This window comes from Cavia porcellus, unplaced genomic scaffold (genome assembly GCF_034190915.1).
Source record: "Cavia porcellus strain 051 isolate PalLab524CR breed Dunkin Hartley unplaced genomic scaffold, mCavPor4.1 scaffold_2, whole genome shotgun sequence".
Classification (NCBI taxonomy): Eukaryota; Metazoa; Chordata; class Mammalia; order Rodentia; family Caviidae; genus Cavia; species Cavia porcellus.
The window spans coordinates 109,319,614-109,342,945 of record NW_026947485.1 but is presented as its reverse complement, the minus strand read 5'-3'; the positions used below and the strand labels follow the sequence as shown (position 1 = coordinate 109,342,945).

At 47.4% G+C, this 23,332-nt stretch overlaps 1 protein-coding gene across 6 annotated transcripts in view; it reads right to left on the bottom strand.

Annotated features, from left to right (window-relative positions):
- Positions 1–22,482, bottom strand: part of Crtac1 (cartilage acidic protein 1) — a 155,730-nt gene extending 133,248 nt beyond the window's left edge. For all 6 annotated transcript variants that reach the window (XM_063245092.1, XM_003479565.5, XM_013143529.3 and 3 more), the window contains exons 1-2: positions 22,315–22,482; positions 5,115–5,314 (exon numbers count right to left, since the gene is read on the bottom strand). In XM_063245092.1, the coding sequence (XP_063101162.1) occupies positions 5,115–5,314; positions 22,315–22,338 (224 nt within the window). In that variant the 5' untranslated portion in view covers positions 22,339–22,482. The remainder of the gene's footprint in view (positions 1–5,114; positions 5,315–22,314) is intronic.
- Positions 22,483–23,332: the final 850 nt, after the last annotated feature.

Here is a 23,332-nt window from a genome sequence, read left to right as displayed (position 1 = left end):
ATTGTATAATTTTTCTTTGGCAGCAAAACATATTTCAGTGTAACAAAAGGTAAAATACATTTTAAGTTGAAAAAGAGAAACTCAACAAAGGTAACATTTTAGGATGCTATCAAAACTGATGATCAAATCGATTAAAATGTTATAGTTTACTAAGCAACTAGACTGAAAGTCAAAAACACTTATCCCCATTTTGTTAATAGCATGTGTATGTATGTGAAGGGACATATTTAAATATGCATAGTATTACATTATACATATCACCCTTAACTACCATACCTGTCTATATGTATTACAGATGTGTGTATACTACACGTATCCATCTGTATTTTGTCTTTTTTTTTATCGGTACTGGGGATTGAACTCACGACCACACACTTGCAAGGCAGGTGCTTATGCCGCTGAGCTAAATCCCCAGCCCCCATATCCATCTGTATTTGTAATAAGCATAAATGCTGCTGCCTTGATTAAATCACAGATAAATGTCCCACTCTTTATCATTGATTTTATTATATTCAATAGCAAATATATCTCCTATATGATCATGATTAATCTACTAATTGAATGCAGTTTGCTTTTTAAATAATTCAATTAACTTTAGTAAATTAACAAAGTTTACAGACGTAGCTGAAAAATTAAGAAAAAAATAAAACAAAGTAGCATCTCTTTAAATGCTTTACAAATGTAGCATCTCTTTACATAAAAATCTCCCGTGTGAAGAATGCGTTGTTTTATCAAATGAATGCTCTTTGTGTAGAAAAACCGATCTAAATCCTGATTTACACTTTACAACCACTACAATCTCTCCCTTTGAGCAAACTCCTGTTGAACACTGAGAGGGCAGGGGGGTTATCTCAGACCTCGGGGGATATCCCAGGAAACAAAAGCGACTCTAAAGGAATTGTACAGAATTGTCACCAACAGGCATTCCTTTCCAGACTCCATGTGACTGTAGATTGGGTGTTTAGTTGTACCAAGAAAAGGGGAAGCCACTGGGCTTTCCATTTACCCAGGGAACCAGTCCTGAAGATCCTCAATGGTCTGTGCGTGCGCAGCCTTCTCTAAGGGTGATCAAATCCTCCCCTGGCCCTGTGGGGAGGCGGCAGTGCGCACAGACCGCAATCATGCACCTGCCGGTTAACAGATAAGCCCTCCGTATGCTGAGGCACTCGCCCAGCTGTGGCAGAGGAGACACAGCCGGCCAGTTCCCTCCCCCATCCCCACAGAACAAAGGGCGGTCATTTTCTGCTCCTCCCAGAGTCAGAGGCACGCACATGCCTTCCATCACAATTAACTCCAGAATCCGAAACACAACATGAACCCACCCGCAACATGCTCAGAATCAATGCCATCAATATCCAGAACAAGGGTACCAAAAAAGCAAAACAAAACAAACCTATTCAAAGAGTAAATACTCAAAGCTACAGGACTGGAGTCAGACACACTACAAGGTCAACGAATTCAAGGCAAGTTCAAGTACTGGAAGCCTTATAAACTGGAGAGCTGACCATTATCCCAGAGGTAGCAAAAGTAAATGCCTTCAGGGGCCAGGTAATGGAAAGATCTATAAGATAATAGAGAGTAGGCCTGTCCAGAGCAGGACCACAGGTGCCCTGGGTAAAGGCATTCAAATTCAATTTTTAAAATTTCAACTCCTGCTACATGATTCTTAGAGTCTACAAATCAAACAGAGAAGGAAACAGAGTTAAATATGGATGCAGGGCGGATGAAACAGACTACAAGTCAAAACCAGAATTGTTGACAGAAGTCCAGGTGGGATGAAAGACAGGACAGTGATTCTAGCTTCATTATTGAAAAAGGTGGTAACCACATGCTACTGCTTCAAAGGCAATAGCACAAAAAAAGCTAGAAGAAATGGCTGATTAAACTCTAATATAAAGAGTTTAGATTAGTCAAATTGGCTTGACATAACTAATGGTCACACACACATTCCCTGGGATTGCTCTTAGTAGTAAACGAAGCTCTCAAATCCTGTAAGTGTGGCCTTATTGGAAGGCAAGAGGTGGGCCAAATGACCTTCCAAGGTCCTGATTTAAATATGTCAACTTTTGGTTATCTGGCCCAAAGGAAAAGACAGTGACAAATCATCCTAAGCTGAAGATAATAAAAAGTTATATTTGTCTTTGGAATGTATTTTGGTACTTAAATTAGAACTTGTCTTTCTGATGCTCTCTGAATTCACAATGGTTCACAACAGCCACAAAAACAAAACAAAAAAACCAACCCTGACCTGGAGCTGGGAGGCTGCCCAATCTACACATGAGCTCTTCTGTGTAGCTCATCCTTTGCTAAGGGTGAGCAAAATACATCTTTTAAAATAGCACATAGCATCCCAAGCTTTCTCAGACAGAGGCTGCCTGTCACAACCCCCTCCCAGGGATTTTTCTGAATGGCTGATCCAGGGTCAAGATCCTGGATGGTTGGGTTGTGGTTTCCAGAGGTCAACTCCAGTGTACTACAGGACCAAAGGTAAGCAGCAAGCTAGCCAAGGTTTAGACATTGTTATAAGCTAATATAAATAATGGTCTGGCTTCTCTAACACAAAGGACACCCAAGCAAATGTCTTGAGTTCCTTGGAAGAGAAAGAAAAAAAGACTCATGATAGAAAGATGAAATGCATGCCCAGTGCTTGGGAAGGAAGAAGCTGCAGACTCAGGAAACACAAAGCCCTGCACATTAGAGGATGGAAGGGAGGGAGACCAGCGCTGCAAGATACCTTTAGATTAGGGTTCCAGTAATCAACCTCAGCAACAGATCTACTGAAAGCATTGCCTTGAGAGAGACATCACAAGGGGCAGAACAGTGCAGAAACAACACAGCTAAGCTACAAACAGCTCTGTGTCTTCCTCAGGGAATGTGCTCAGCTGTCTATGCCTTTCCTTACCTTGCTCAGGAGCCTCAGGAGAAGAACAAGCACCAAGCAGGAGAGAACCAAAGACCTCTTGAAGTGACGGGGGGGGGGGGTGGTGGTGGTGGTGTGCTGTGCTGTGGGAACCAGAGCTCCTGCTTGGTGTCGGGTGTGCAAGGACTGAGACCAGAGATGCCTTTACTTTGGGGACAGGGAGACTTTTTGAGTGACGGAACTGGAGGCTCCTGCCAGGTGTTCCAGCAAGAGAGGAAAAGAGGATAAAAAGACTTTCTGTTCACATCTCAGGTCTTGATCTTGTGGAAATACAAGATTATGTCACCATCTAAGATTCAAAAAAAAAAAGAGCATGCCAGTGGTAACTGAGACAGGCAGGAAGGCTGCCTCAGTGTTCTCTGTCCTTGTCTCCTACCAAGGGCTGCTGGGGTCACCCAGTGGAAGGTGGGGCCAAGAGAACATCTCAGAAGTGCATCAGAGCCCTCTAACCAGAGACTCTGGCAAGGTGACTCATGGCTCTGAGCATCAGGCTGGCCATGGACTCGGCCAGGAGGGCTTCTCTCTGACTTGGAGAGAGCCTGAGCAGCTGCGGAGCTGAACCCGGCCAGCAGCTGCTCACAGCACTACTCAGCTCCCTGTGGGTAGAAAGGATCGCTGTGGTCACTCCTATTCTCCTGGTCACATTCTTCTCTTTAGTACTTTCTTCTGAGACCCCCAAGTGGAACTGTCCAATCTAAATCTGGCTGTTTAATTAAAATTAAATCAAATTAAAAATTCAGTTCCTTGCTCAAACTAGCCATATGCAGCTGGTGGATACTAACTATACCAGCACAGAACATTTCTGTCATCACAGAAAGTTCTACTGGATGGCATCTAATCCTGACTTTCTAGATGGTCTAGAATTAGTACCACTCCTCTTCACAAGATAGAAGAAATTAATAAAGAAGAAAGGCACTTTATAAAATGTCTTTTGAAAACATCATTGCCATGGCCCCTTACAACTACCTTGTGAGGCAGGAATAGTAGGTTTCATTACACCCATTTTACAGATGAGGAAAGTTGATCTGTGGCATTAAATGAATTGCACGAGCACCACAACTACTGGGTTATATATAGTTAAATCAATACCAGGTCTTCCAATTCCAAGGTCAACAATTTTATTGTTACATGCAATGCTACAGATCATGTTATCTGCCTGGCATGTTATTCAGTGATCCTGCATAAGCTCAGTTTCCCAGAATAAGGTCGACAAGCCCCTGTAGTGTTTTTATTCATCAATTTTTGAAGTGATAAGTAAACTGTGTAGCGTGTAGTCTGGCAGCACTAGAATTAGGACCCCTTGAGGTTCAAATCCTGAATCATCTACTTACTCTGTTTGACAGAGAGCAAGCCTGTTACTATCTCTGACCTCCACTTCCTTTTCTCTAAATAGGGGTGACAGCATTATCAGGAGGATGAAATAAGACGATATACAGTGCCTGGCACATGTTAGAGCTTAACACATAATAATTAGTAATGGTAAGTTGCAGAATTCACAATGCCTTGTCACGTGTGGTAGCCTATTGAAATGTTGGAACAAGTCATTACTATATAAAAGAAGCTATCCCTTTTTAATATGATATATCTGAATCTCAGGGAGAAGGAACTGTCTCGAGGTCATAAACAGGGAAAGTTGTACATCTAGACATGAGCTCAACCTATTTAAACACCACGGTGATGCTTTTCTTGCTTTTTCAGGAGAGAAAGAAGCAGTGGGTACCAAGGAATGGTTAGACGAGGCTTAATAACCCTCTGATTCCCACCATTCCTTCTTTTCAATGAGCAATTAATAACTTCATAATCTCACATAAAGTGCTGTGCAAAGGCAGAATCGAGCATCTCCTAGTACAGTTATCATCGCTCGCCACTCTCACCTACAGCCCCTCTGGAAAAGAAGTAATACTTGCATAACCAAGCAGGCTTACATGTGGCAAGAGGGCCTTAAACCTCTGAAAAGTGTATGGCTCAAAAAGTCTTCCAAACTGCCCGCCTTCCCAACTTCCTGCTGTGGCAATGAGCGACACCACACATCCCAGAATCTGGCCAAGATGACCAGGCTTTGGCTGAGTACCCCTGACCTATGAATAAAGCAATTATTATCACAAGCCACTGGGTTTTGGAGTTGTTACATAAGCATGTTACAAAAAGCCAATTACTATATCTGTCAAACTTAGCGTTCCTCTGAGGAACTTACCCTGCCACGACGATCTCGAAGTCCCCATCGTGGTCTACATCAGTAACTGCCACACCATAGTTGAGCTGAGTGGGGTTGCTGTCGTAGTCGGGAGGCAGAACCGAGTTGGTGACTGCAATAAACATGGGCTCGGCCCGCTGGGACCCCTCAGTCGGAGGCAGAAACCACAGCAGCAGCAGAAGCGGTAACATCCTCAACACCTGAAACCAAAAGTAACAAATGTTGCTGAAAATCCTGTTGCTAAAGCAGCCAGGAAAATCCAATCCCACCTAAGGCCAGAAGTTCCTTTCTCCTTTGTCACGGGGACTTGGCAATCCTTAGACTGCCCTGATCGCCCCCTTCAAAAGTGCAAGCTGCCCCATTATCACAGACCACCTTTATCCCACTCTGCTGTCCTTTTTCTGTAGCACCCAGAATTAGACATAATTCAACACAATTCAATTATTTATTACACTTATTTACTGCCAGTTTTCTTCTGCTAGAATATAAGCTCCACTTGGGCAAGCATCTTTGTCTATTTTATTCACGGGTATACACCAAGCCAAAAGCAGGCTACATAACAGGTACTCAATATATGTGGAAGGAAGGATGGAAAGAAAGAAGCAAAGGAAGGAAGGAAGGAAGGGAAAGAGGGAGCGAGGGAGGAAGGAAAGAAAGAAGGAAGGCAAAAAGACAGGATAGAGTGTATACAGTCTCCCATGCAATGGCAGAAAGGTTGGAAAAGTGCGGAAACTAATATCTCAAACAGCGCAGAGGTGGGGGATGAGACAGCCCATGAGTCTGCAGGTACAGACCAACAGAGGTGGTGAAGGATTGTCCTCCTGTGGAACCTACCCAGGGGTGGCTTTGGGGGAATCTGGGACTTGGCAGATTCCCAAGCCAAGATGCCTTCCTAGGGCAGCTGGCCATCGCCTCCAGACCAAGAAGCAGTCAGTCGGGGGATACATTCCAGCAAGGTCTGGCAAGCAGCATATCATTCACTTGGAGAAATTAAACCATTGCTTGTGTGTTTTATTATAAATTAATTATGTATAATGCATTGTATAATTCATTATTATATTTGTAACATAACTCAGGGTGTTGGCCAAGCAGTCTGGGGCTACGGGAGCTGTGGCACTCACTCAGGAGACAGTTGGGAATGGCCAGTGAGGTAGAAGGCCTCTGGCCTTTCTGACTGTGGGCAAGGGAAACACTTAGAATGCACATGGTGCCACCCTGAAACGCCCACAGGACTTGAAGGAGTAGAATCAACCTCTGTGGAGTGCTCTGAAGGTTCATTAGTACAAGTACCCCAAATCCTGTGCAGGTCCAGGCCTGATCCAGTCCCACTAGGCTCAGCAGTTCCTTTCTCCCTTGTCATGGGGCTTGACAGTCCTTACACTGCCCTGACCACCCTGTCTAAAACTGCAATCCTGTTAGGCCACGAGGGATCTTCCTGCCTTCAACAAGCAGCAAACCTCTTCCTGATGGAACTTTCGCTGCTGTCTGATCTGTGCATCTGGGAGCTGAGAGCAAGGATGAGTGAGGCTAACATTTGAATGTGGAAGCACAAAGATGTGAAAACTGTCTCCCATACCGAGACAGGTGCTCCTGCCAGAATATGAGCTCCTGGCTCCAGGTCAAGAGCCCAGAGACCATGATGAGGGGCCCAGACAGTGCCATTGGAATTTCTCTGGAGCAGAAGCCTCCCTGTGCCTTGATGGACAGGCTAGTGAAAGACACAGGGGCAGAGTTCCAATCATAGGGCAAATCACCTGAGTCAGCCTTCCTGGTAAGAATGTTCTTGTAGTGTGTCCACAGGGCTCATGCTGGAAGTTGTACTAGCAGACCGAGGTTATTCCAAACTACAGAAGCATCAGAATGAGACAGTATCTTCCCTGTGGCTGTCTAATCACTAAAGACAGATGCATCACTGTAAGAGCTCTGCAATGTGGCCGAAGTTTGACAGGATCAAGGAAACTCATAATTGGATAATAAGCAGTGGGAGTTGGTGTAGGAAGATAAAGGGTATTTAGTAACCATTGTAGACACGATGAAATACAGCGCAAATCGGAAGATCGCTGGACTTTTCAGGGTATGACCTCTACTGAAGGGACAGCAAATGAGTTTAACTGGAGAGCCAAATCCAATTGATTGGCAGTGGCTGGAAAGAGTGATCAGCTTACAACACCTGCAATGGGCATGGAAGTGAAAGCGGCACTGGGTATGCCTTCTAGAAGCTAGGTAATTCCTTCCAGGCATCACATCTGCAACCTGAGTCACTGACCTCAGGGACGGCAGGTGTCCTATTGTGGTAATGTGAGCCTAACTGGTAGAAATTTCCTAAGGGAGGTCATGAGGGACAAAAACTATGATCCAGCCTCTTGATTTTTACCTTTTCTCTGAAAAAATAGAATTTTTAACTAAAGGAGTCAGGTGGAGGGGGAAAAAAAAAAGAAGCTACTCTCTATTACCCATTTCCAAATAAATACCCTAAAGTAGGTGAATAAAAAACTAAGTACTTGTGCTCTTGAACAAGTATTTTGCTTGGTGATCTTGAACAAGTCACTGCCTCGTGTTAGATCGTTTTGTGATGGATTAAAGGATTGTTCGAGAAGCAGATTTTCAAAAGTCTCTCCCTGCCTCCATACTGGCTTCTTCTATATGGCTTTCCTTTCTAGCATATTAAGTATTTTGAACAAAATAGCTTTCCAGGAGTCCTAGTAGTTCCTCAGAGGGGCCAAGGCTCGTGAGAGACATGTCAACATTTGTGTGGGTCCTGAATTCACTCAGCATGGGTAGACCAGTGAATGGCCTCTCCTGGAGAAGTGGGGCAGGAAGATTGTGTTCTTTACATATCATTCCTCTGCCATGCCAGATGGACCCTCCAGGGCACTTGGCTCAATCAAAAGCTAGAGGGTAAGCAGTGGGTTATCTTAATGGTGAATCAGGAAACCGTTATGGTGAAAAAGCTTAGGAGAAGACCTGGTAAATATCCTCTTAAGTAATCATTAAAATGCTCCTCTGCACCCTAGCTACTCAGAGTGGTCCACAGACCAAGCATTAGCATCATTTAGGAGTCTTAGAAATATAGAAACTTGCACCTCACCCCAGACCTAATAAATCAGAATATGCATTTAACAAGATATCAGGTGATCTGAGTGTACATTAAAATTGAGAGCCGTAGTTTAATCTTGGCAGTACACTGGAATCACTCAAGGAGCTTAAAAAAAATCCTCATGCCCGACAATGATTTCTTGGATAGGACACCAAAAGCACAGGCAATGAAAGAAAAAATAGATAAAATGGGGTACATCAAAATTAAAAACATGTACACCCAAGGACACTATCAAAATAGTGAAAAAGACAACCCACGGCATGAGAGAAAATATTTGCAAATCATAACTCTGATAAGGTATTACTATCCAGAATATATCAATAAACTGTGACAACATAAAAAAACCCAAACAACCTTATTGAAAGTGGACAAAGGATTGAACAGACCTTACTTTAAAGATATACAAATGGCCAATGCAATCATAAAATATTACTAGCTACATAGTAAATGCAAATCAAAACACAATGGAATATCATTTTATACCCATTAGCATGGCTATAATCAAAAAGCCAGAACACAACAAATGTTGGTGAGACTTTAGGAAGCTGGACCTCTGTGCCACGCTGGTATGAATATAAAATGGTGCAGGTGCTGTGGGAAACAGTATGTCAGTTCCTCAAAAATATTAAGATAGAATCACCATGTGACCTACCAACTCCACTTTTGACTACATAGGCAAAAGAAGTAAAAGGAGAGACTTTAATAGATATTCATACAACCACGTGCATAGCAGTACTATTCATAATAGTCAAAAAGTAGAAGAAACCAAAATGCCGGTGGATGGATGAATGGGTAAGCAAAATATAGTGTATACACACACTGGAATACTATTTAACCTTAAAAAGGAATGAAATTCTGACCTGTGCTACAATATGGGTTAATCTTGACAAGACTGTGCTAGGTGAAGTAAGCCAGTCACAAAAGGACAAGTACGGTTGGGTTTCACTTACTTAAGGAGCATAGAGTAATCAAATTTACAGAGACAGCAAATTGAATGTGGCTTCTAGGAGCTGAGTGAAGAGTTAGTGTTCATTAGACATAGTGTTCCAAAGTGGGAAAATGAAAGCCTTCTGGAGATGGATGGCAGGATGGTTGCACAAGTGTGAGTTTACTTAATACTACTAGTAAGCTTTATGTTTGTGTATTTTACCACAACAAAATAGTACTGATGCATGGATCTTATCCCAAGATAGCCTGATTTTTTGGAGGAGGTGTTGAGACAGGGTCTTGCTATGTAGTCCAGGCTGGGCTTGAGCTCACTATGTAACCCAACCTGGCGTCAAACAAAGGTGATCTTCCTACTTCCATCACCTGAATGTTAGGTTGTAAGTGTGTGCACCTCCACACCTTGCTAAGCTGTTCTGATTTAATTGCCCTAGGATGCAACCCGGGAATCAGATTTCTTTAAGCTCCCATATGATTCTAATGTGTTGCAAAATTTGAAAAACATTGTTCTGTACTAGTGCTTCAGGCTTCCCAAACTTTAATGTGCCCATGAATCACCTGATGGTCTTGTTAAAATGCAGATTTTGATTCAGTAACTCTGCCAAAGAGCCCAAGATTCTGTATATCTAACAAGTTTCCAGGTGGCACTGGGAATGCTGGCCCATAAACTACACATTGGTTCTATGCCACAGCTCACAGAGTCATGAAAACAAGTTACACATCCCAGTGAAGGTATAAGATGATCGAGAACTTTCCTCTCTGCCTCTAGATCTAATGGGCTGAAATCAACCCCAGAGCTATGCAATCTGCAGGGATCTCCGGGCTCAGCTCATTTTTGTATACTCAGAATACTTGTTGTCTTCAGCTCAAGGTTAAACAACCACAGTTGATGCAGAATGATAGAGGGATGTTGGCTCTAATTTTTGCAAAGAGGTAAGAAGAGGGGAAGGTTTGCAACTGGAGGAGGTCACACCAAGGAGACAAGAGACAGATACCATTAAAGGGCAGGGCCAGAGAAAATGGGATACAGTGAGAATTTTCAGGCCAGACAGCAACACATGCCAACACATACCCAGAAACCATCATAGGAGGTGATCTATTAATATTTGTCAAATGAAGGAAAAAGAAAAGAAGGGATATGTCCAAATGATACTATGAATCAGCAGAAACTGCTTGCAACTTGTGATAGGTGTATAAACTGTTCTTTTTCCAAAGCAATGCTTCTCAAAGTGTAATGTGATTGACAATCACCTGAAGATTTTGTTCATATGCAGATTCTAATTCAGGTGATCCACATGTCTAACAAGCTGTCAGATGATCACCTGGGTCACAAGTCTGCAGACCCTACATCCAGCAGCAAGGCTGACAACCAGCAACTCCCAACCTCTGCTGCCCAGCGGAACCACCTGGGGAGCACTGAGCTGCTGCCTGCACCCTCAGCCAGTATGTGACCTAACTGGTCTAGGCTGGGCTTGCTGCATCTCTATAGAAGCTGCCCAGATGATTTTAATGGACAGTCTGGGTTGAGAACCAGTGCCCTGGACTCATGGTTCCCCGATGGGAATGTAAGCTGCAATCTGATTTGAAGTGAAAAATGTTTCTGCTACAAAAATTCATCATCGGCTTGTTGAAGTATATGAAAAAAATCTATTTAGCTACAAAGTGTCAACAGAGACAGGGAATATGAAGTTTGGAGAAGAAAGCAGAGCAGGCTGATACTGCCGGAAGCAGAAGGGCAGCGGGCACCTAGAGTGACCTCGCATTTGACATGGCTCACTTGGGAAGCCTCCTGTCACACTACTGCAAACATCTGAATCCTGAAGGAGAACAGGTAGAAAAGTTAAAAATGGAAGGGAAAAGTAGGTTGAATTGAGTATTTCTGTTTTCTTGAATGCTCATGTATCAAGCGCTATCTAACTATGTGTTAGGTAGGGTTCTATGTGTTAGGTAGGGTACCATGAGTGTACTCACTAGCAGGAGTAGCACATGGTGCTACACTGTACATAGTCTGGTGCACAGTGTGTAGTACTCTGTATCATCTGCTAGAGAGGCAGTGAGTTCTAGGAATGTAAAGATGAATAAAACCTGATTCTTGTCCCCACCGTGCTCTGCCAAAAGGCAGTAGAGCAGGTGGGGTAGCCTGTGCAGGGGCCATGGAAGGTTGGCCAGAAGTAAAGCAGTCCAGAGGAGGGAAGGCCACCCATCAAAGGCGGAGCTTCAGCAGGGCCCAGAGCCAGAGCGCACAGTTCCTCAATACATGGACTTCTCCTGTACGTTGGGTAGGCAGAAGGAGAACAAAAAGATCCTAATAAGGGCCAAGATGGTGGGACTTGTTTCAACTATGAGAATAATTGCTTTGTAATAATAATTTCTTTAAAATGCTTCGTAAGTGAATTCTTGGAACAATCCGCAAGTTGGAGACAGAGAGCCCAAAGCTTAGAGTCGGTGACCTGAATCTGGGTCTCAAGCCCACACCCCAACCAGCCAGTGACCTTAAGCATGTTCCCATCTTTCTGACCTTTTGTGCCTTCATGTTTAACAGTGTATCACCTGACCTTTCAAGGTCACAATGGTTAAGTGAGCTCTAGTAAGGGCTGGGCAGGGGGCCAGGTAGGAAGCAGCCTCCCTCACTGTGCAGGGCAAGGACTCTTCCGACACTGGCTCTAGGGTCACGTGCAGCCAAACTCAGTTTTCTATGGCTTCAGGACTTCCCTGAATTGGGCCTGAAAACTGGTAACCAAGCAACCTGGCTCCTCTGCCATGGGGTCAGGCAGCTGCGGGAGAGGCTTCCAGGGCAATTTCTAGGGCAAGCAGTTCTTTTGCAATTATCCAAAGGGCAAGGATATACCCCAGGTGCCACCAAAGCAAGAGGCCCAAATGCTTCAGATGTCAAGAACAAACAGCACACAGACCCTTTTCAGACACTCTTAGGAGACCTGAGACATGGGGAGAGAAGCAGCCACAGGCACCCTCTGCCCGACATGAGCTGGACCACCAGACCCTCACAGAGACCCACAAAAGAGCTCCTGGGACGACAGCAAAAACTAGAAAACACATGACAGAAGCAGCTCAGTTCATTCACCCACAGCAATACTTCCTGCAGGTCCACAGTGGAGTGAGTAGGCTTTGTGCTAGTTTCTCGAATCACTGGGAGAAGGTTATCCAACAGATGTAGTATAAGGTGAGGGGTGCTATGGAGGCTGGACCACCAAGAGACCTAAATGACCCAGTGGGGGAGCTGGGGAGTACGTCTCAGAGGTACCATTGTTGGAGGCTGAAGGATGTTAAGTTAGACAGACAGAACAGGAGAAGGGAGAGAAGAGCTATGCAGGGAAACCACACAGGTCAGAGAGGCCCAGCTGCCCCTCTACCTACCCTTCAGGACTGCCTATCTCTAGGCCATGGGCCATGAATTTGGAGGGAACACTCATTCTCCATTGGTCAAGTCCATCCACAAGCCATGCTTTGGACTAGAGCACTGGCTGTCATCTTTTTCCTCTTGCCTCCAGGAACATTTGTCAAATCTAGAGATATTTTAATTGTCCAGCCAGGGAATGGGGTGGCACTGGCAGCTGGTGACACCCTACAATGCACACGATGGGTCCACAACAAAGAATTATCCAGCTCCAAATGTCAATAGTGTCCAGCTGAGAAATCCTGGATTTGAGTATTACCCACCACCTGCCCAGCTCACCAGACTGGCCACTTTGAGAGATCTGGGTACAAGAGTCCTCTTGAACTTGACTCCCTGCCCAGACTCCTCTGCCACATGCTTAGCCCTGCCCCACCTATAGGGAGCCTGCTGCGGTTAGGTGCAGGGGCATCAGCAACCCAACAGACTCCACACTCAAGCCTAGGCGCCATACAGCTGGATCTGCAGTGAAGTTAGCATTTCATCTTCGCTGTGAAGACTCAAGAGTGTGAGGTGGGAAGTGGAGTGTACTCACTGGGCCCCTTAAACCCTAACACTGTCACTCCGGCTGGAAATCTGCTGTCATATTGGCTTTTGCTTCTTCATCCTTCACAACCATTGGGTCACAGAGTCAGTTCTCCGCGGTAAATCTCTCGGTGCTGCCAGTGTTTTCATCCTTGCTGCTAGGGATTTGTCCCCTTCATCCCTTAACTGAACCAGAGCAACACTTGCTGACTCTTCCCTCTCTCCTCCTACACAGCTTCCATTCCTGAGCCACACAGCTGACCCTGTGGCTTGTCAGCTTCATTCTCGGGGCCCTGAACTGGAGGCAACCAGAGAGGCACAGAGCTGCGATTTCAAGTAGCAGGCACGGGATGGGGAGCAGACAGTAACAAAATGCCACTTCCTTATCCCTGGCTGTGCGCCAGGCACCACTCTAACCCTTTGCACAAATGACTCTGACTCCACAGGGAAGCCTGTAAGGTGGGTTGCTGTAGTCCCACTTTATAGGTAAGGCAGCCAAGGAATTCTCTGCAAGTCACATGCTAGTCCACAGTGGACCTGCAATTTGTATCCAAGCATGCCAGCTTCCGAATTGATGTTTGTAGACATTACACTAAACAGTTTCTCTCATGACAAAACTTATCTCAAAACAAGTGAGAAGGGAACACAATAAAAGGAGCAACCTCTCTGCCTGGGGAAGCTGAGGAAGGCCTAAGAGAGAGGTAGCGTGAGGGTCTAAGGGGCAAGGCGGAGAGAGCACTCAGGCTGAAGACAGGCCCAGGCATGGTGGAAGCTCAGGTTTGTGTAGAGCATCCGGCCTCCACATGACGGGGCGCGACAACTACTGGGAAGGGGTGTAGTTGGGGAGCAGGTGGCTGGCAAAGACTCTGCCCTCATGAGTAACACCGGCCCAGAGCGTAGTGAGTAACATGGCCTGAGGGACACACAGACAGAACACGGCAGCAGTGGGGCCAGAGCACAGGAGTATAGTGCTTGCCCAGCACACTCAAAGCTCTGGGTTCAAAGCTCACTCCAAAACCCCAAATGAAACCAAGCCAAACCAACAAAACCCCACAAAATAATCAAGCACAAAGGAGTCCTAAACAGGAGGCCATGAAAGGGCTGGGCTGGAAGCAGAGAACATAGCTGGGCAGTGAATACTATGGCCCCAAAGAGTCACCACAGAGGCTGCCACTCACTCATTCATCCTTGTGTGCACACCCCACATCAGGCACTGTTTTGCGTATCAGGAAAACACCCAGAACATGAGAAAGGCTGGCGCCATGGAACATACATTCTAACCCCTCAGCTCTGCTTCTCCAGCGCCCCTGCCCTGTCCTGGTTGCCAGCTTGGAAGGAGCTCCAGATCTGCACACCCCATCACTGCCCCTAGGAAGGCACCTGCCCATTCATATTTTACACATCTTCCCCAGTACCAAGAAATTAGGAGGTTTCATGTCCTTCCCTCTACCTGGAGAGAGCTCTAGACACCACTGAAGCAGCACTCAGTGAGGAGACCTGGTTTTTTCCAGAAACAGGCAGAAAAAAGCCCAGAAGACCCAGGCCAGGAGGTGTCACACTAGGCTAATGGAATGCTCTTTCTGAAAGTGAGAGGACACATGGAGTCTCCCAGCTCATGCTTAAGGCATTGTAGGTTCCCAAGTGTTACTAACTGCTCAGCCTTCTGGTTCTGTACTGTGGGAATGAAGGCTTCTCAGACTGCAACCTGAGGATGCAACCTGGCTACTGCATGTTAACTCCTGAGCATAGCACTGGGCACAGAGAGAGCCCACACATGGTAGGTACTAGTGACAACAATCACAGTATTACCACTAGAAATAAATGTTTCCTGGCTGAACTAATGCATCTCAGGAGATGGCGCCCAGGCAGGTAGGTGCTCCCCTTCTAGGAGGAGCTGTCAAACAGCGAGTGGAATGCTCTGGACTACAAGACTGTGAAGAATACGCTTGCTCTGTTACTAGGGACCCCAGTGGAGTTCTTTGACTCCTTAAACAACTGCTTTCTAAACCCAGAACTCCCAAGAATACTTTGACACATACACTCATTCTTCATACGTGTATAAGATGCCCACTGGCCAGGTTGGAACTAATGGACCAGGTGCAGTTCCTGACCTCAGGGAGCTGACCCTTCACCCAATACAGTATAAATTCAGAGTAACAACAGGTAAAAAGTTTAGATACGACCCATAAGAGGGAGGGATTTACAAGTGAGGGGGATGGAAAAGGCAAACAGGAAATGCTCCTTAGAGCAGGTGAATTGGGATTCCAGGTGGCAAAGACCTATGGATCAAAGGCATGGTACAGCCTTGTACAAGTGAGACAGCTTGGTACGTGCTGTGAATGCAGTTGCTGCGACTGGAATGCGGGGATGGGATACAGTGTGGAGGCAGAAGGGAAGAGGGAAGACAGGAGATGCACCCTTGCTTGGAGGTGGCACTTGGGGCATGTAGAGCCTGATAGGCCACAGTAAGGAGGCTGCAGTCACACTGTGGGGGAGGTTGTGAAGTCAGGTAAAGACACGATCAGACTTGCATTTTTTGAAATGGCATTTGTTTGGGTGTAGCAATGTGCACGACAGATGGATTGAACAGTGAGTGACAGTGTCCCAGGATGTGAGCAGCCTGGGGTGGGAGTGGGGCAGGCCATTAGATGACCTCCAAATTTCTTTCCCAGGGCTAAGAGTCTATGGGTCAGGATTTCTCCCCCAACCCCTAAATCATTTAAAATGCATTAGTGGACCTTGCTATTTAAAAGCATCCTCCTGGGAATTTTTCTGCTAAGCAATGATTCACTCCCTAGTTTGTCTTTGGTGGAAATCCAAATCTTCATCTATTCCATCAGCTTAAAGCGAGATGAAGCCACATGGAGCTTTCTTGCAGTCACCTGGGGGAGGAGATGAAGGGAACAGAGGTAGAAGCAGCTGAGAAAAGTAAAAACGAAGATAAACTCAGCCAGGCTCAGTGTCAGGGCAGGACACCATCTCATGGGGTAAGCATGCACGGGGTCTTCACATTCTTCTTGACTAGTGGGGTAGTGGAGGTTTACCCAGCCCTGTTGCCAGATGTCAGCTCTGCGAGGGAGATAGAAAGGAAGTGGGCCTCACTGCCCAAGGCCAGCCGGGATATCCACTTCAACACCAAAAGCCACTGCTGGCCCAGAATGGCTATCTACACTCCTTCCTCCATTTGTTCACCCACGGAGCACTGCTGAGCCCTTCCAGGTGCCAATCACCATGCGAGGTGCTGAATTTGTGGCTGAAGACAAAACCAGGGTTGAATCTTACTCAGAAAAACACTCACAGAAGCTGTCCCCACCAGTGCTAAAGAGCTCTACTACACAGCCAAGGCCCATTTCCCTGTTGAGAAATGAGCCAGGGTTTGCAGGGCCTGGCGGTTCCTTTATGACAAACACATCAAAGGAAGCTGAAAGGCTAACACAGAACTCTCCACCAAGGTGGCTACTCTCTAGGTAGGTGAGGGCTGACATGAGGGAGAGGAAAAGTCCCTGCAGTCCTCACCTGGTCGCCAGGACAGACCCAGAACTCAGAAGCGATTCCATGACCTTGTCACTCTTCAAGCACAAAGATAAGCGTAACTGGAAACAACAGCAAGGGTCATTTTATACTCTCTGCACTCTCGATTTTTCTGTAGCTAATTAAAGTAATATGTCAAAATGTCCCTTGGAAGAGATCTTTAAGAATATGTCTGTTAAGTAAACAAGGTTTTACTAATTAATGACATGCCTTCCCATCCTTCATTGAAAGTTCCTGCAGAACATCTCTGGGCCAAGAGTTTGAGCAGAACAGGGTGGCAGGGAAGTCACTATTTCTCCCACCAGGAGGGAGTGGAGACAAATCCAGTTGCTTGTCATTTGTGGAGCTATCAGTTTCTCCTCCGGATGTTGATCAGATTTCCTGGGCTGGAACCAACTCACAGGGCCAGGAGACTGGAATTTTTCCAGGAGTAAACGCTTTGCTTACCAAGTCAACATGATTTCTTTCAAGGAAAATTTTTATCTCTTTTTTTTTTAAGTGTCGAGAGTTTTTGAAGGGCAAATCTTTGGATTTTTTCTAAACATAGAGATTATGATTATGACATATTTATCTTTTGCTAAGAGACCACCTTCTACAATGCACACTTACACAGAGAGGCACTGGGGTGGAGGAATGGTTTGTTCAATATTGTACAATGAGTCCGTGGCACAGCCGGAAATAGAACTTTCCAAACTCCCAAATTCATAATAATAGCAAATTAGTAATAGCCTTCACAGACTTTTCTAAGTGTTTTTACAATTCATATTTAATGCTCACAACAATTGTGTGTGTGCTGGAGGAGGGTGTAGTCTCAGGGGAGCACAGAGCTCAGAGTTCCAGGCTAGCTTTGTGCTTATTTGTTGTAACCCTGACTGTTTTCCTCTCCTCTCTGGCTCTCAGTGTCCTCTGCTGGGAAGTGGGAAAACTGGATAAAACTGTTTCCAAAATCTCTCCCACCTCTCACACGCTGCGATCCTATGCTGCAGCGCCCCAGTCAGGGCTTCTCAATCTTGGCACCATTGACATTTGGGCCCAGATAACTGTTTGTTTGGTCCAGGGCTTTGAAGGATGTTTAGCAGTATCCCTGTTGTCTACCCGCTAGGTGCTGGTAGCATCCCTTAATCCAGTTGTAAGAAAAATGCTTCCAGACATTGCCAAATAACCTCTTTAGTCACTATCTAAGGACTTCAATAAGGTCAAGATCATGAGCAGTTCAGCGGAAAAAAAGGTCTTCTTGTCCCCGCCTCTTAACCAACTCTTTCAAACCCTTCTGCATGTTTTTCCAGCATGATCTCTTACTGCTTTGCTACTTCTTGGTTCTTAAACACCCTAAGTGGTCTACAGCGTGTCTAAGTGATAATGAACCAATTGATTTCATATTTTCTCCTAAGAAGGGTTCACAGGTTTGTGTCCCCTGAGTGACCAGCCCGGCTCCCCAGAAATCCCTCGCGGAGTCCAAGCTGGCCCTGAAGCCTGTATCTGCAGCCTGCAGAAGGCTCAGTGAGCAGGGATTTGTCAGCACTCTTAAATCACTGGGCTCTGAGGAAGGCTTCTCCCAGCAGAAAGATCCTTCCCTAGGAATCAATAGCTAAGGGCCCTACATCACATTCAGAATTATCCTGGGACCTGTAAAACTTCTTTTCCCCAAGCATGGTAGAACCCCAAAGTGAAAATGCTGAGATGGGGGGAGAAGACAGCAAAAAAGCAGCCCTACCAAGAAGACCTCATCCATCGGCCCAGATGTTGCTATGAGAGGCTGATATGCAAGCCTGGACACCCAGCCTTGCTCGCCTGTGTGGTTCTTAGTGACCCAGCACTAATACCCCTTTCCAACTGAATACCTTTTTGCATCTTACCAAGGGCAAGATACACTATAGCCTGTCACCCCTGGTGTCCGCTACCTTACCTTCATCACACGGTTTCCAGCTTCACCACTTAGCTGAGGAAGAAACCAAGGCACACAGGGGTCAAGTGGTTTGTACGAGGTCTCTAAGCCACTATATGAGGAGAGCGATTCAGGCCAGTGTCCTTACCATTCTAATAAAGGTAGGTCAGGGCAGCCACATCGTGGGACACATAATAGGGACAATGTCTTGTTTTTTGTGTCTAATGCCACTTCTCAAACTCTATTCTCTTTCTTCTCCATTAAATTAAAAAACATGCAAAGGATTGCACTCTATTCATATTCCATGTCGTTGCTCTGGCCTTATCCAGCATCAGACCAAACCTTGAGAAGACAGGGCTATTTCTCCTGCTACAGCATAGAGCAGGTAAGGATCTTAAGCACAGTCTGGAACCCCGCTTAAAGAAGGGACTGCTGCTCTCTGGTGGGCCATGTGTTTTCATTTACATCCTCCCTTACAGATAAAGATCCATGTTGTCTGTGAGTCTGAGTGAAATGATCAACCCTGAGCATCTTCCCTGGTAGCAAACACCCATAGTAGAGCCTGAGGAACTGATGAGGATTCCACCTCTCAGAATTCTGAAGGTAGCTCATCAAGTCTGCCAAGGCTCTAGAGGAATCCCAGCAGGTAAAGACACTAGGTGAAGAGAGAAAAGGAGAAAGAGTGGCCCATTGGCCACATAGCAAAACTGGTTCCTAAGAATCGTTCACATATGTGAACAGTCAGACTCCCAGAACTGAAGAAAGGGCAACAGAAATGGTATTATCTTCCAGGTCACTCAAGAAGCTGGGACATGAGGATTTTGCAAAAATAGAACATCCTTGCACTCTGACCTTGAGGTAGGAGCAAGAAGGAAGGTGGAAATTGGCAAGTATATGTTGGAAATTCCAATTCATCCAGAATCTGAGTTTAAGTCCCACCAGCGGAAAGAGTGACCACAGGCCACAGAGACCCCATCTCAGCATACCTTGGCAGAAAAAGGCAGGCTTGGGTTCAAAGACCACAGCAAGAGCCTGGGGACTTGTGATTCCTAAATGCATAAATGTAAGCTTGGAGTTGTGTTGCTTTTGCTAAGAAGGCTGCTTTAAGCAAAAGAGTGCAGGAAGAGGAAAGAATAATTATGAATTTCAATGACCTGTATATATGCATTACAAGAACTTTATCTGTATCTGTATCTTTATCTGAATACAAATTTAAAGGAAATTTCTCCAAATTTACTAAAGTCATTAATATACGAAAATCTGGTCAGTCAGTAATTACCAGTGCCTACCACACAGACACCATGTACCCATCTCTTCATAAGAACAGAAAAAGCTCTGAATAGTCAACTAGGAACCTTAAGATCCATTTCTATCTCTTCCACCGAATAGCTATTTAATGTTGGGTAACACACTATCAGGCTTCAGTTTTGTCATCTGGAATTTAAGTGTACATATGAATGCTGGGGCAGGGTGAAGTTGGAGTAAATGCTTCCCAAGGCTCCTTTCTCTACTTCTGATGTTCGTGGGTTCTCTGAGACCTTAATGAGTTCAAAGAATATAGGATGAAACATAAAAGAAGCAGATGGGAGCAAGTGGGGCTATAGTCTGGCTTTCTGGAATGCAGTGCTTGCACCTGACCGACTGCACTTGAGGCCACAGGACCACCTGAAGTCCACAAAGCATATGATGGAAGGGCTCCCATCACAACGGTGAAAGTTGGGGATTGTGGCCTGGGCTTGCTTACACATTAAGCTACCATGGCCAGTGAAGGGCAAGAAGAGAGAAAGTCAGGGGTCCTGAGCTAGGTACTTTAGGCGCCCCCTTCTGGACATGAAAGAGCTTGCTCTTTTCAGCATCCACTAACTTGGCAAGCAACAAAGATGCTTTGAGAATCAACCCAGGCTGTTATAACTGTTTAACAGGCAATTATTCCTAGTCGGTAGTCCAATCTCTGTAACAGTCTATACATCACCCCTAGAATTACACAAGTCCACACATTCTCAGGGGCACCACTGTGCTGCCAGCCGTAAGATGTCTTAACCAAACATCAAGGCACCAAGGAATAAACACCAGAGTTCAGAAGAACACCAGGTGCAGCCCAGATGGAGAAAAGGGAAGAAAGAGCAACAAGCAGTATATCACTGCACAAATCCCAAGTGAAAAGAAGGCTTCAGAATCACAGCAGAAAAATGTTGACTGCAAACAGACAGAGAATGGAGCTGGGGTTTGGGTATAGATCAGGAGCTCCCAAAAAGGAGCTCCAGGCTGAGGCCAGTTATCCTAGCAGCCTGAACATACACTTACGTTCAGGAATGGAGTAAAGGGAAGGACACAGCCCCAGCTGAATAGCTCAAAAGCAGGTCACTATCACACACCTTTGGCCTTCTCCAGAGTCCGTTAGTACCAAGTAAAAATTGGGGGTTCTAGTTATGGCCCTCCATGCTAGCATCAAGCCCCTAAACTCTCATCATTGCTCTGAAATTGATTTTAGGACTTGTTGCCAGAAAGATGTGCTTACCCAGGCCAGTGAGACTGAATACACTCCTTTAAGGACCTCAGAGGAACAATGGTCACGGTGCTGTTTTGCCATCCTCCACCTCCCCTTCTGTAAGGCTGAGAATGCTGTGATTGCTGGAATTAGCTCTAATTTAGTTTTTGGTGTTTCATGTCCCAAGTTGTAAACGTTCAAAATCTCCCATCTATAGCTTTTCTTTTCCACAAGTTCTCACCCCAGTCAGCATCCTAGAGCTACCCTCCTACTCTCAGAACCCCCTGCCCTTTTTTCCACCTGATTTCATTTGGGAAGTCTTGTTACCCATCCCAGAAGGTACCTCAAGTGCAACTCAAGAATGTGTTCTGGGTGGAGAACTGAAGCACCTCTAGGGAAGCACGGAAGCCACATTAGGTGAACCCACCACTAGCAGCAACAAGATGCACTAGCCATCCACTGAGGAAGCCTCCACCCCCACCCCCTCGGAGGCTCCCATCCTGACTGGGGTGACTTTGGATTCTTGAGTTGGTTTCTGCAGAATAGAGGCTAACCGGGTTTCCCACCTACTGTACTGCAAAGAAGCACGCTGCATTGCTGGGCATGTCCCCAAGTCCAGCCTGCGGCCCCATCAAAACCTCTGTGTGCTTCCAGCTAACCGGGGGCTCCGGTTCTCCTGAATGCCTAACGCGGGCTTGCCTGTGACAGCCTGGAAACGAGACCACACCTCGGTCCAGCAAAAGGCCGCTGGCAGCTACACCGCGCGCGGTCTGGTTCCCGAAGCTCTCTGCCACCCAGCGCTGTGCAAAGGAGAGCTCGGCTTCCCCGGGGAAGAAAAGCGGCTCTCCAAGGGGCTCTTTTCTAGCTGGAAGCTAAACACACGGCCGAGGCCAGTATCCTCCCCGGCCGAAGCTGAGCCTGCCCAGCTAGGTGACTCCTCAAGCCCCCTGCACGCCTTGCTTACCTGCTTCACCCCCTCCCAATCCCCGCGTCCCCTCCTCAAACAGCTGACCTCCAGCGCACCCCAACACCGTTTGTGCCAGTGGCGGGCTACGGCCCCCACACCTCAGTTCCAGTCTCTCTGACACCTCCAGCGCGGCGCCCGCCTCGGCCCCAGCCCGCGGGGGAGGCTCTGCGCGCCAATTGAGTCTAGCGCTTCTTGGCAAGTTGGCAGCAAAGCCACCGCCTTCGGGGTCTCAGTCTTCCCTGGTTCCCGACGGCTCCCCCCACCACCGCGCGCGTATAGGGAGGGGTCCGTAAGGCTGGAGAAACTTTCTCCGCCCGATGCTGTGGGGGCTGTGGGAGCGAGTTACTCACGCCCAGGGCAGCGCTGGGAGCCATCCTCGTGCTCGCTCAGCCCCGCCGCCTGGGGGCGTCAGAGCGCGGGCGCTCACCGCCTCCTCTGCTGCCGTCTGCAGCTCCCGGTCCCGGTCCCGGGCTGGCCTCGAGCCTCCCGCCCCGACGCCGCGCTCTCGCTTTATACAACTCCACTCGAGCGCGCCCGGGCTTATGTAAAGGCTGGCGGAGGCCCGCAGCCAATGGCGTGGCTGCTGGAGCCGGGGGCCCAGGGTTGGGGGGCGCCCGGGCGGCCAATCGCGGCCCAGGGAGCTCGGGGAGCCGGATGGGGGAAGGGGCGCCTCCCCGCGCTGATTTAGGAGTCGGGATTGCGGTGGCAGCAGCCAGCAGAGCTGCTGGTCCCGCGCGGCGCGCCGCGGCTGGCGCGGGGGTGGGCGGCGGGGGCGGGTGCCCCCCTGCGCCCCGCCGCTGCGTCGCGTAACCTTCAGGAGGCAGCCGGGCCTGGCGCGAGGAAAGAGGGCACCTAGCGGGGCGCTGGGGGCCTGGGTCGGTGGGAAGCACAAGTCTCACTGCTGGGAGCTCCAGGAAGGAAAGCAAAGGGGGTTAGGAGCGCGGCGCGCCCCAGGACCCCGCAGACACCCCGCGTGCAGGGCGGAGGGTGGCGGCGGGAGCGGTGGTGGCCCCCTCCCCACAAGATAGGGATCTGGCGTCGCCGGGCGGGCCGGAGCGGCCGCAGAGCCGCGCTGATGGCGAGATTTCGCGCTGCGGAGCGAGCGCCGAGCCGATCTTTATCCAGCCTGGGGACGTGTCCGCGCGCCTCGGCGCCTCCCGGGGACTACTCAGTATGGGGAGCAGAGCTTCGCAAGGCCCCAGCGGGCGGCGCGGGGGGGTGGGGGACGAGCACGGCTTCGTGATCGGGCGCGGTGGCCAGGACGGCTTCGGGCAGCGTCTGCTCCCCCCTCTTCCCACGCCACCCGAGTCCCCACCCCACCCAGTCTCCTTGTAGTGCTTGGGCTGGGCCTGGCCCACCAGCTCTAGC